We start from the raw sequence: 13,655 nt of genomic DNA, 5'->3' as shown, positions 1-13,655 counted from the left end.
TTTCAGGGTTGCAGCTATTGTAACCTGGAATGAGACTCAATAGACACAAAGTTTACAAGAAATTACAGTTAATGTCCAAACAGTGCTTGTCAAAGTAAAGCTAGTTAGAATTTACAAGTGGGCATACATGTGAAGATTTGGAGGCAGCTGGCATTTCGTTCAGTTACCTCCAGCAAGAGAACCTGGGTTTAACTTTAGATAATGAAAAATTGTAGTAAACAAATATCTCTGAATATTTCTGTGGAAACCTTTCATATTTGAAAATGGTCACTCGATAAAATAGGTGAGAATAGCACCTATTGCACAACTTCTTTTTATGGGACCATTCTGAAGCAGTTGCAAGTATGTTGCAGTCACACGGCCAAGATCTCGGAGATCAGATTCAAACCCCGGTAGTGGTACATACTGAAGAGCTAGGGAATAATCAACCAGTAGTAAAAGTTACTGAGGGGAAAAAAAGAACAAAATATCGACCTTTAAAAAATTATCATAAAGCAGGGAAAGGAACATTTAAAAGTCAACAAGGCCTCCTGTTCTCAAACAATTTGAGTATAACCGGCTTGCGTCTGCTAACAAACATTACAACTTTGTTGCTGCAAAAGCTTCCCCGCTTGCAAAGCTTGTTAACACTATTTAAGCCCACTACATGTGGCACCAAATATCACTTCCAGAAATACTCTTGAGAACGGGAATTTCATAAAACCACCCCAGCAAGTCACTTCGTGAGTAACACACAACCAGGTTTTGACCACATAGTAGAAAAAAACAACAAAAACAACAAAAACACCAAGAGCTGAACCACATGCCATTTCCTCTAGCTTAAAGTACACAGCGATATGGGCATCCTACACATTTCTAACATCAAGGTGAAAAATAGCTTCAAGACAGTCTCAACTTCAGAATAAGATCTGGGGTTGTGCCTAAAGCAGGCATTAGTATGAGATATATCAAGATGTTCTACAAGTTCTATTTATACACACCAAATAGCCACATTCAGGTTAAGTCAGTTTTATCAGAAATGATCCAGACTTAACTCTCTACAGTACCTAATTCCAGATACTGCATTACGCTAATGTAGCCATTATCTACCTAGTAAAATGTTTCTCTGACCTTATTCAAACTGCAATCAGGTTTTAATGCATTAAAGAAACTTTAAAATGGTCAAAGAAGCAGACACAAACCTATTTCCACAAGCCTCATCTTCAAACCTGTAAGTTACTCCCCTTTTGCACTCTTACAAGTAGTTTCAGGAACATTGCTCAGACATGACAAACCACAGACTATAGTAAGTCACAAGCGTGGTAACTGTGGGTAACAGCAAAGTGCAAACAGCAGTTTTAACTTTTTGGGTGTCCAGAGATTTAATTTCTCTGCACCATTCTGCAGCTCTTCACTGTTCACAGCTTTCCATCAACAATGGAGAGAAAAGCACCAGTGTTATCCTTTATTCAGCAGCCCAGACTGTAAAAAATTCAAGCATTAGTTTCAGCACAATATACACACCTGAACACCAGCGAACCTTTACCATTTCTGTAGTTATCCACAAACTCCAGTTTCAGTAGCCAGTCTAAACCTTAAAGAAGGAAATACTAGTGACTGGAAGCAACAACTCTTAGAAATCAGACTCCAGCAGTACAAAACATTGAATTTTATTTAATCAAATTTTAAGGCTCGAGAAAAAAAATATACTGAAAGTCACTCAGAAAAGCCATCTCAGAAAAGGAGACAGAACCTCCCCTTCCACTGGCTAAACAATGTTCAAGCTGCATGATAACCCACAGGCAGTAGGGGGGGGAAGGAGTAAGAAAAGATGGAATGGGGAGACAAAAACAAAAGCAATTCTACATATAGGCCAATTGCCACATCAAACTCGAGGGACTGAAGGTACAAATATATCCACATGGCACTGTACAAGCGTCACCAAAACTAAAGACCTTGGGAAGAAATATTCTTGTGAAGATTTCCTGGGAAGAAATATTCAGGTTTTCAGGAGGCAACCAACACTCCTTTGGTCATGCACTTTTTTCCAGTGCTTATATTCATCTTCCTCTTCACATACAGGGAAACTGCATCCAAATGCAGGTGTATCAATAGAAACAAGAGGGCAGTTGCGCTGTCAAACATACTGACAAATAAATAGATTGCTTCACAGAAATAAATTGTGCTCATTTCTGAGAAATAAAAGTGATCACACTGAAAAGTTTTCTTCTTTCAGTCTAGTTATTCAAGTCTGATTTCATATTTGACATCTTCATTGAAAACCTTGTTTCCATTGTAGTGTTTGTGGAGTTGTTCCAAATGTAACCACTGAAATCTCAACATCAACAATTCAAGCTTCTCTTTGTGAGATTACTGAATTGCTTCTCCTTCAAGGCTTTAGAGGCAGACTCACACCCAACTGCTTTTGCTGACAAGGCTTTTTTAAACCATAACCTAAATCTTTAGCCACGAGACCACTGCAGGTCCACAGAGAAGGTGCTAAATATAACCACGTAGAAAGTGATAAGAAAGTATTCCCATTCCAAGTCTGAAATTACACCAGTTGTGTGCACCACCAATGGGGGTGCACTTCAAAATGTCCAGGGGTAAACGAGCCTAGAGCCCCAGAGTTTTAAAAGTAATACTGAATAAACACAGAGAAGTTTATCCACAGTGAAAACAAATCACTCCATGAATTTAAAGATCCTCATACAGGTTGATCTTGCTCTCTTGAATTCAGTTCCAAATAACTGGAGCACTGATACAAAGCTGGTGTTAACCTGGCCAAAGCCAACAAGCACAAACTGTGGAAAGACAACACTTCAATTAAATTCTGTTCTGCATACAAACAATACTTCAAAAAGAAACCAAGCATTCATTCTTCTTCAGGCAACTTGGCAAAATTTGCAGACACTGGAATCCTGATCCATGACAGTGGCTCTTGCTGACAGCTGATTTCAGTGCATGAACTCCACAGATATCTTTAATCCCATGATGATTTTCACCAACTGCTGAAATTACCTCCCAGCATTAGGAGCTTTCTGTGTTAAAAAGTGGCAAAAGGGAAACATACTCCCTAGATATAATTCTCAACACAGTATTTTACGACTAAAAAGTTACAAACAGAAAGCATCCTTCTCCAATTTTACATACATTAGATTGTCACACATAACCTTAACAGAGCAAGTTGGTTGATGAGGTGGTGTAAAGTTTCAAGCACCAGAGTTTAAAGCAAAGGTTACTGGACACTGCTTTGCTGCTTGAAAAGTAGCAGTAACAGCAGCAAATTTTTGGCTGCTCCTAATAGGCTTGATTTAACAAGTAATATAGACCTCAAATTCAAGGCTCTACAGAAGAAATGCCTCTTGCTCTCCCATCAGTGATTGCTATTGTTCCTTTATTGAACATCAAAACTAAAATAAAAAGAATCACAGTGCACTTTTCAGGTTTTTCAGGTCAGTAATAGCAGACTGTTCTCTGCTACAGTGAGGAAATCAGCCATCTTTAGACAAGCTTCCTTTTCCTGTTGTGTCTCAATCACTGGCCAGAAAAAGAACTATGAAAGCTGAACTGAAGTACACATTACAAGTACAGCACTGTCTGTGAAGTGCTCCACAGATTAAAGGCTAGAAGGATGTCTGGACAATCAATACAGTCAAAGATTATTACTGTTGATCAGCTTTTGCCAGTGAAATGTTTGTTAATACATGCATAATAGAAAAAAGGACATTAGAAAGATACTTAAAAGTTTGGCTTCCTAAGAAAGCCATATACTTTGGAAATACAAGTATTAAATCCTTCAGGCAGACTACATGTAGTAAAATACCATTACAAAAATATATACTTTTCTAAAATTTACACTATGTTAGGCACTGTAAATAAACCTGCTCTCCCTGAAAAAAATTGTGTCACTGGACGCAGTATATAATGTTAGTTATATGGCCCACAGTAAAACTGACAGCTACTTCCAAGAACTTTTCAGTCACATATTTCTATCTTAAAGCCAAATACACTATGCCAAAATCTTTTAGAGAAGACTGGAACTATAACTGAACTACAGATCCATCTGCTGAACCCCCAAAGAAAGGAGGACAGGAGGAGAGTCTAGTTTTCTTCTGATAACAATAAAAAAAAAATATAGACTTCAGCAGTAGTTCAGTTTGATGCAGAAAATTATTGTGAAAAAAAAAATCATTCTCATTCACCTTATTGTGACTGGCATTTGAACTATGTATCAGAACACAAGCAGAACTGATGACTCAATAGCTTTACAGACGATCAAAAAATTCAACAACTCTAATCTTTCACTAAATGTGTATTTCCTCATTAAAAAAAACAGATTTCAGTAGGGAACAATACTGAATTTAAGTGTTTTTCAACAGTCCTGATTCTAGTGGTTAGGAGTTGTAAAGATCGATATAGCAGTTGAGAGGAACTAGAGGAAAGGCAAAAACCATCAACAGCTAGCATAGCATACTTGCTACCTACTGAAACAAGTCGCATTTTGAAATTTCTGCAGACAGCACTTTTTAGAGATATTACTGATCAATAAAAAGCTAAGCATTTTAAAGAGTTTTTTCTTCTATAAATAAAGAATATTTACATTTTATTCAGGCAGGAAACAAGGGATTTACACCCCCTTGCCTGAAATGGAGGTTTCTAACATGTAATGCTACAGATAGATTTATTCCCCCCCCCCTTGAGAAAAGGGTTGCATTTTCAAAACGGCACCTGTTACTTGAGCTCTGATGCTGAGCAACAAGTTCCTGCTCCTCAGACATCTACGTTATTCCCAGTCAAACAGAAATATCCCTACTTCTGCACACCTGAAAATCAGTTCAAGAACTAGACAATTTCTGACACTTTTTTTCAATTTCCAATACCATGATGATTATGGTTGCTAGATATCTCGCCAAAAAAATGACTGCATGAGTCTACTGTAGAGATTAACATGATTTCAAGATTTGGAAGAAATCAACACACCTTCTGAAAATATTACATTTTGATATTGATGACAGTTGGGACTGAAAACAGAACAATCTTCACAGTAATCCTTCAAGGAAAGGGTTTACAGCAGTTTCACATGTCTCTGCTACAATCTTTAAAAATCTGTTCCACTAATGTCTTGGGAATTTCCATTTCTTCCTCAGAGATTAACGCTGGCACGCTCATGTTAGAAAAAAGATAGGCAGATGCCTGTGTGTTCGGAGAGTTTTTTCTTGTACCAGCTTCTATCAAATGTATGAGCAGGAAAAAATCCACATAAGGCTTCTAATAACAGGAGTATTTCATGGTCTGTGCATTTCTTCCACCTTGGTGTCTGACCAATAGCCATAAAATGTACTTTTTTGCAACACATGTCTGCTTTTATATTCAGAAGGCAATACCCGCCTGTACAGCTTCAATATCAGAAATCAATGTTCGGGCTAGGAAAATCCCAAAAATCTAAAAAGACAAAAACAACAAATCATTTGTGAGATGAAACACTTGCATTGTATCAGTCTGCAAGATGTTTCTAAAAATTAGATCCTATCACCAGTAGTCATTACCGCAGAATGGGAACCTCTTTCTTATGTGCTCCTATTACACTGGACTAACATCAGTGCAACTACTCTTGTGAATAAAGACATGCATTCATAAAGTGTTTGCAGCTTCAGATATTTCATAGCTGGGATCATCTGTCAAATCATGGCTACTACTAAAAAGGAATAAAGGCAGCAGAATCTTGCAGGAAATAAAACTCCTGAGAAAAAGATGCTTTCATGTAACACTTCAGGAGCATTCAAAACAGTAAGCTCCTAGTCACCCTAGAGCTGGAAGAAATCCCCTTAGCCAAGTCTACTGAAGTCTTATAACACTCACACTTACCTATTGCTAAAGTTACACATGCGTCATTTTCATTCGTTCCACAACTTTAGATAATCCAGTCAATTTTCTGATCAATTTTTTTAGAACACATACAGAATATACAGTTATCTAAAACGAAATTCTTGTCACAAACCATAGTGAGAAAAGTCACAGATTATTCTGAGACACTTGAATTTGAAATTTTAACATTTACTCAAGTTCTCAGGGAAATCTTCCTTCACAAATTGAAGATAAATTCACAACTCAACACATTTCTTGAAACATTCTTAGAAAAACAACAAAAGACTGAGGTGAAGTTTTGGAAAAGCCACAAGATTTGTTTTAGAGATAGACAGGTTAGGTCTAACTCTCAGTCCTGCCATAAGAGACAGACACAATTTGAAAATATAAGTGACTGTGAAAGTGGTTTCACAGAGACTCGGGACACGAATAAGAACAACAACATCAAGTTATTGTCAGTCACCACACTGCCAAAAGATTACAGACTTCGTATCTTGACCATCTTCCTAACCGAAAGTGTTTTTCTCAGGACAGCATCTCTCAAAGCCATGGAAGCGCCATCATTAGAGGGTGATAAAACACCAAAAACCAAGCAACAGAGGGCAGCATTGCCATGGCTGGGGAAAGGTATTTTGCCAGAACTCCACACTCAACTGCTGTCAGTTAAACAGAAAATACATTCTGCAGTAGATTTACATGTTTGTTATTTACCATAGCAGTGGAAATTCAGGTAAGTGGAAACAACTGCCACAATGAAAGCAGGATCCACCTTAAGAAAAGTAAACTGCTATGTTTTACTGAGAATTTTGGTTCACTTCCTTCACTGTACCAAGCACCAACAAGTTACTGGAAGAGGTCACAGCAACTCCATCTGGTGAGTGGTAATCTTAGCATGCAGGACAGAACTGCATTTTGATCATTTCACATTTGTGACAGATGGCTGGAGGTCAGATCTACTGGAGTAGATGACCAGATCTCCCCTCCCTCACAGCATATTGAAATCTAAGAAATACATTATTGTATCACATTATTACATAAAATAATGATATATTAGCATATTGCTATATAAATATATAACAATATACATCAGAATCATCATATACGTATGTATATAATTGTATTGTATTATTATAATGGCCTTCATGGCTGTGAGGAACATAATTTCAACAGAATTTAATTAGCTGATATCAGATATTTTCACTCTAAGTCCCCATTCCCTGTAAATTTTTTTTATTTTTTACATACTATTCTCACACCTAAAAAATTCACTGCATCGAAATATTTACTGTACCTCTCTCCATAACTACTTTTACCTTCAGCAGGTCTATATCTACAAACTTGAAACTTTTTTTAAAGTAGTATAACAAAAAAAACTAACCTGCAGCAGTGAGATTGCTATGAAGACACCTGCAACAATGTAGATATTGCGGGGTAGCCATGCTTCAAGAGCAAGGATACATCCTCTGACAAAAATGTGATTCTCCCATTGACTCTTGCTCTAAACAGAGAGGAAGAATAAGAATATTACTTTTCTGTTCAAGTTTATCAGAAGATCAAGTCAATTACATGATATAGCTAAACTAATGATTTGTCACTTAGGCAGTAATGTTTTTAACTGGACTCCAGACATACACATATACACCCAGATTAAATTAGGGCATGTCAGACACTGATGTTAGCATCTTCCTGCAAATGCTGTAAATACTGTTGTTAGAATACTTTAGAATTAGCAGATAATAGAAATCAGAGTTAGACTACTAGAACTAATAACTGAAATGAACGTTTGAAATGCAAATCCTACCCCTTTTTGTAATACACCTTTCCCTTTACCTGTTCTATCACTTGTTTTCTCCGCCCTCACACAGTACAAGTTTTCTTTAAGCAAAATAAAGTATCACCCACACTCTACTTGCAGCATGATGTAGCTAGCACAGTTAATTAGTTCCAAGAATTTTACACTGACATATCTATCAGCAACTCCCCCATTTTACAGTTTTGCCCAGGGAAGCACAGAACATGACGATATCCCAGCACTTTACCTTCTTTCTGACATCATAGCCACACTGCGTATTCACAACTTTTTGCTGCAAACCCAAAAAAAAAAAAAAATTTAGAACATCAATTGAATTCTACTCACACTTCTGTTCACAGGAAGTTTTTTTGTCTTCTAGATCCACATACTAAATAAATCAGGACTGTCAGAGCCAACTGTTTTTAGTAAAAATGAGCAAAGCACTAGCAGAATGTGAGAAAAGTAATGACAAAGCAGAGGTGTATACTAGCAGGAAAATACCCTCCACCAGAAATCCCAGCTTCTTCTATCACTTGGCTTTAAAGTAGCAAATACTTTTTTAACATGAAGCATAGCAACTGTACTACCACCACACAGGTAAGACACCTGCATTTCCAAGATCAATTTCATGTTAGTTATTTCACATAACACCTAAACTCTGAGCTAACAATAAAGGTACCAGGCTGCTTTATTTACACCTGCAGTGGACAAATACACCTTACAACTCCATCATTTCAAGCAGTATACAACTTGCTACCCCAAGCAGTTAAAACAAGTAACAGCTGCAAGCTGCTTGAGCCCCCTCAGTTGATAGCTCAGACTCACACATAACCCAGCTCCAAGATACACCTAGTCTGGAAGATAAAACATTCCAGTTGCAGAACCCAAGTAGGAAGATCACAAACACCTTCAAAATCACAACCCCACAGAACCCACTGACAGTATCCATCTCCAAAGATGCAAAAAACCATTCCTGTTTTGCTTTCTCTGTATAAGACTTATGAAAACATATGTATTACACAATTATAGCATAATTTACACAATGCATAGTGAGTTATACAAAAATATTAGGAGTATACTCTCATATTGAAGACATTTAAACATAGTGTCTTTAAATACAGCACTATCAACAGGAAAAAGTTGCAGTGGAATACTACTGCTCCAAATTAAAGCAGAAAATTACTGGGGAATCTGAACACGGAATTATTTTCCTGACAAAGTCTTTCCTTGGCTAATTCCCAAGACAATCAAAAGCCTTACTATAACTTAACAGTGGCTATCTGCTCAGCATGAGGATTGCTGGACTGACTTTGAGCTGTAACTATTCCCACTGATGCTCCAAAGCACCGTATTAGTTCCTAACTCCACATTTTGGCTTCCACTGAAAGGGTCAGATTCCTGCAGTTTAGCAAACAGATCTATCAATAAGCACTTAAATCTTGCCAAAGCCAGAAAACTGACTCAAATACTTCTTAAACTGAGATTGTGCATGAGCTCTTTACTAGTTGCTGATAACAATCAGCAAATGGAGTTACTCCTACCTGTCTGGCCAAAAAGTGGTGCAACAGTAATTTTAACCAGAGCAAACACACTGCTTCAACAGTGCTCTCAGGTCCTTACAAGCTAGGTAACTGAGGCCAGGAATTCAAGAAAACACATTGGGAATAAAAAAAAAAAAAAGTATCATCCACCAATACTCGCAGACTCAAGCCATACAAAAACAGCTTGAATTCCTGGCGACATTTTCAGCTGTGTAACAGGCTGTCATATTCGAACTCTAAAAATGATGGAAAAGAAACAAGAAAAGAGATTGTCTGTGCAGGAGCAATTTTTGATCATTTACAAGACCTTTTAAAGAGGTAGTCATCACACTGTATTCAGGAAGTACTTCCTTTCATAACTCTCCAACACCAGAGCAACACAAAGCCAGGAAACAACTTACAGCAGGATCAGGCCTACAACAGGAAAACGGAACGCCGCACTTCTCACGACTTTTGCTTTCACTGCTGCAGTTAAAGTATATGTTAAAGTCCCAGTCATCTGGACCTTGGGCACCACAGCAATGGTTCTGCAACAGATAAACAAACAATTAGCATCTGGGGGTATTTTGGAGACAATTTATCCACTGAGCACACTCTCTGGAATAATATTTGTTCGTCATCTTCACTTTCTCTAAGGCTGTGCAGAATCAAAGGCAACATCAGAGTAAAAAATGAGTAATCAATAGTGTGGCTCTATGAAATCAAAGCAATACATTTGGCATACTGCTCCTGGAAATAGGTGTCAGCGTGACAAGCAGAGTCATAAATAAATATCACTTTAGGTGTAATTGCTAGATGCAAATAGTGTACATCCATAAACGGTGCAACAAAATAGTTTATGCAAATACTTTGTACCCCATCATTTCCAAGTCAACCAACAGCAGAAAAAAATAGGAAAAATGTTTCTTTAAATTTGTGACTCTGTCCTTAAATCTTCATGGATCAACAAGTTTTCTTCTCCTTGTTTACTGTAAAAAGTGGATCCAAACATTTGTGAATATACTTCCTTTCTTTTAAATGAGAAAGTTTTCATATCCAAATGAAGTAAGTGGCAAGCTCTCACTAGCTCAAAGGTCAGTCAGCTCCACAAGTATTTCACATAAGTTTCTTGACCTAAACAGTGTAATGTAATTACCATAATTGCAGGTTGGGGAAATACCAACATTTCAAGGAATGTTTATTTCCTGGAACTAATGAAAGCTAGTTTCTTATTAAGCTACACTTTGCAGTTTACTGGCCTGGATATTTAAGGGCGCAAATCCTTCTCTAAATTGACTACTTCAAATGTTGTACCATCACACAGATTTTCCTCGTACTTCATGAACTTCCATCCTCTTGGGATATCTCTAACATCTGTCCTCTGCCCACTGCCTATATTCACAAAACTTGTATTAACCTAACTGTCTGCAAGACCACCAGATCTTGAAGGCAGTAAATGGATTCAGAAGTTATCAAGTTGTGACAGACACAGATGTGAATAGAAAGCAGAATTATTTACACATAGTTTTCACAGGAAACATGACTAAGGAGATGAACAGAACGGTCAGAACAGAAGAAACAGCAAGAAAAAAAAATATTTTAAGTCACTGATTCGTTTATCATGAAGAAAGCTAAAAGAGGTTCATTTTTGTCTTTCTAGTCCCTCCACGTTCACACATCTACACCTTTGTACAAAGCCATACAACCAACAAACATGCTGATCTACCTTAGCTGGGTACAGACTACTTACTGACCTTACAGAGGTCACTTATTGGCCTGAAAGTAATATAATTAGCCAGAGTAAAGAGCTGCCTACAAAAACCTAACTGTGTCCTAAGTCACACTCTGAAAACAGAGCAAGTCAGGCTAAGCAGTATGGCTCCTTAGAAGATGGGCTTCAGTGAGGCATTTAAACACACACTGCTGCACCTTGTTGTTCAGCCCTTGCAGAACCACATTGCATACTTCCCTCCTTCCGCATTACTTACAGGTTTAGATCAATGACTTTCTGGTCTTTTCTTTTTCAGGTTTATTAGCTTGTTAATCAGGCTAGTGAACTCCTCTTAATAAGCTCAGCCTTTTATTTTCACTGAAAAGTATTTAACTGGAGTTCAACTGTATATCAGCTTGGCTTATTAGCCTGGCTGACTGCACTGAAACTAGACAAACAGAAAGAGCAACAAAGTGGACAATGCTGAGACAATTACCGGTGTTGGTCATGGCCAGGAGGAGTCCTACCTTACAAAAAGGTGCCCTTAGGACCAAAAGCTAAATCAAAACAGCACTGAAATCCATCCAGGAAAGTTAGTCAGAGGATGCTTCCCTATCAATACACACAGGAGTGAATGAACAGCACAAGTAAGCTGCTGGTAATACAGAATTGACTAAACTGTTATCCACACTAAAACGTGCCTTGCTATCAAACTGAGCTGTGAGCACAGATATCTAAACACGACCTTCTAAGACAACAGAAGACAGACAAAAATAACCTTATTTTACAAGAGGAAAAATAAAGATGACAACCACTTTATCACTTCGTGAAGTACTCACATATGTACCCTGTTTCTCCCCATGTTTGTTTTTTTAACCACACATAAATAATTAAAAAATCAGAAGAGTAACCCTCCCTGGTTGTTCCCTGGACATCATTACAAAAGCAGCCAATTGAACGTAAGCCACCAGTCCCCTACTAGGACAAGCCTTGTTGTCTCCTGGTGTACATCACTGTCTTCCGGTAATTGAAGATTTTAGGACCATAAAATTGTTTCAACCTTTCTTGACAACTGCCTGACTACAGACAAGCCTTTCCTAGTTAACAGAAATCCTCTTTTACTTCAAGATGAGGTGCATCTCAGAAGATAAAAGGCCATGCTGCATCCCTGTACAAGACTGCAGTGCCTCCTGAAGTAAGAGTGCAGACTACCAGCTCCACTGCACAATTCTTTCAGGATAAAGAGGTTTTTTGTTGCTCACTTCTCATTTAAACTGGTGCAACACTGATCAGAACAGGAGAGTAAGTCAAGAAGGTCAAAAGGTAGATAGCATCTTGGCAGAGCTTCCACATTCACAATTGGAACAGCACTGTATCTCAGAATACCTTGCCTCACTGATGCTTTCAATGCAGAAAGAGCAAAACAGCGTATCTGTACAATGGCACTATTAGCTACAGAATATGATGAATCTGTAACAAAGGAAACTTTCAAATCTACATATTCTTCCAGGACACATGACAGAAGAAGTGACAGGATATGCACTTACAATTTTCTGCAGCGAATCAATGAGGTTCTGGAGATCAATATCGTCTCGGTAGGATTTAATGTTATTCTCAAAGAATTCCTTGACCCTGTCCCTCACCCAGTCCTGGAACAGGAAAGCCAGAACTGCCACTGCCAGCTCCAGCAGGAATATAAATACAATTGCTCCACAGAACTGTAAAAAGACGTCCCAAATTAGAAAATATCCACTAATTTTGAATGCATCCCTAGTCCAACTCCACCAGAAACAGACACAGAGAATTAGGTTAAAATTCTCACTCAGTACAGATACTGTGAGAACATAGCCTGTTAAATGAGAGTGAAATGTAAAAAACCCCAAAAGGTAGAGTTATCTTTTTGCTTTAGTTGTCTGAACTCAACAGTAAAATAAGAACCATACCACAATAATCATGCACAGCAGTGAAAATACTAATAAATGAGTCTGCAAAACACAGGGCTAAAGTAGCCTTCATGTTACTTCTTGGATTATTTCCAGATTTAATTTTTTGACCAGCCTGACTGTTTTCAGATCTAAAGCAAAGAAGCAGCCTCAGTATAAAAACAACCATTTAAGAGATTTCACCAAAATCCCCAAGTTTTCCCAGCAAATATTTAGAAGAAATTTTTAAGGGATTTTGTTCTCCCTAAGCCACTATACCATCTCGTCTCAGTAATTCCTGACTAAGTATGTTCCAGAACATCATATTTTGAGATACTACATACACAATGTTAGATTCTGGTATACATACTGTAACAACATCACTGTATAGAAGAATGAATGAAAAAGGGAAGAAATGTTTTCCAGAAAGGGGAAAATATATATAGTTTTGAACCTACACTGCTTTTAACACCATTACTCAAAGGCTCATCGGGGAGTAAGTTTACCATATATATTGTAACAAACCAATTTCTACAGATTAATTATCTGGGTTTGCTACTACTTCTTCACCCATCATTCCCAACTTTCACACACATAATAATTCACTCAAAATGATGTTACTTACAAACTTCAGGAGGCAGATGTTTTCTCTCAGTGCTCCTACACAACCAGCAAATCCCAAAGTAAACATCACTATTCCCACCACTAAGACAAGCACCACTGGGTCCAGCCCATGAAGACCAGTCACCTTCGTCAGATCAGACAATACACCCTGAAAGAGAAAAACAGGACAACAGAAAAAGGTGAACCACCAGAAGGACGTTTTCATTAAACATTCCTTCTGGACATCCATGATTTCCACA

The 13,655-nt window shown here is 37.8% G+C and overlaps 1 protein-coding gene across 4 annotated transcripts in view; it reads right to left on the bottom strand.

Moving 5' to 3' along the window:
• TSPAN14 (tetraspanin 14) overlaps positions 1–13,655 on the bottom strand; it is a 52,689-nt gene that overhangs the window by 4,496 nt on the left and 34,538 nt on the right. The window contains exons 4-10 of one of the 4 annotated variants that reach the window (XR_012764248.1): positions 13,418–13,564; positions 12,418–12,588; positions 9,582–9,707; positions 7,887–7,931; positions 7,226–7,345; positions 4,963–5,424; positions 1,550–1,573 (exon numbers count right to left, since the gene is read on the bottom strand). Coding sequence is in view for 1 of the 4 variants with exons in the window: in XM_075422985.1 (XP_075279100.1) it covers positions 5,353–5,424; positions 7,226–7,345; positions 7,887–7,931; positions 9,582–9,707; positions 12,418–12,588; positions 13,418–13,564 (681 nt within the window). In the remaining 3 variants the exon portion in view is untranslated. Of the gene's footprint in view, positions 1–1,549; positions 1,574–1,604; positions 5,425–7,225; positions 7,346–7,886; positions 7,932–9,581; positions 9,708–12,417; positions 12,589–13,417; positions 13,565–13,655 lie in introns of those variants that run through there. The other 3 variants (XR_012764246.1, XR_012764247.1, XM_075422985.1) reach the window with 3 other exon arrangements.

The sequence above is a fragment of the Opisthocomus hoazin genome, chromosome 6 (genome assembly GCF_030867145.1).
Source record: "Opisthocomus hoazin isolate bOpiHoa1 chromosome 6, bOpiHoa1.hap1, whole genome shotgun sequence".
In the NCBI taxonomy this organism is placed as follows: domain Eukaryota; kingdom Metazoa; phylum Chordata; class Aves; order Opisthocomiformes; family Opisthocomidae; genus Opisthocomus; species Opisthocomus hoazin.
This window is presented reverse-complemented; position numbering and strand designations above follow the sequence as displayed.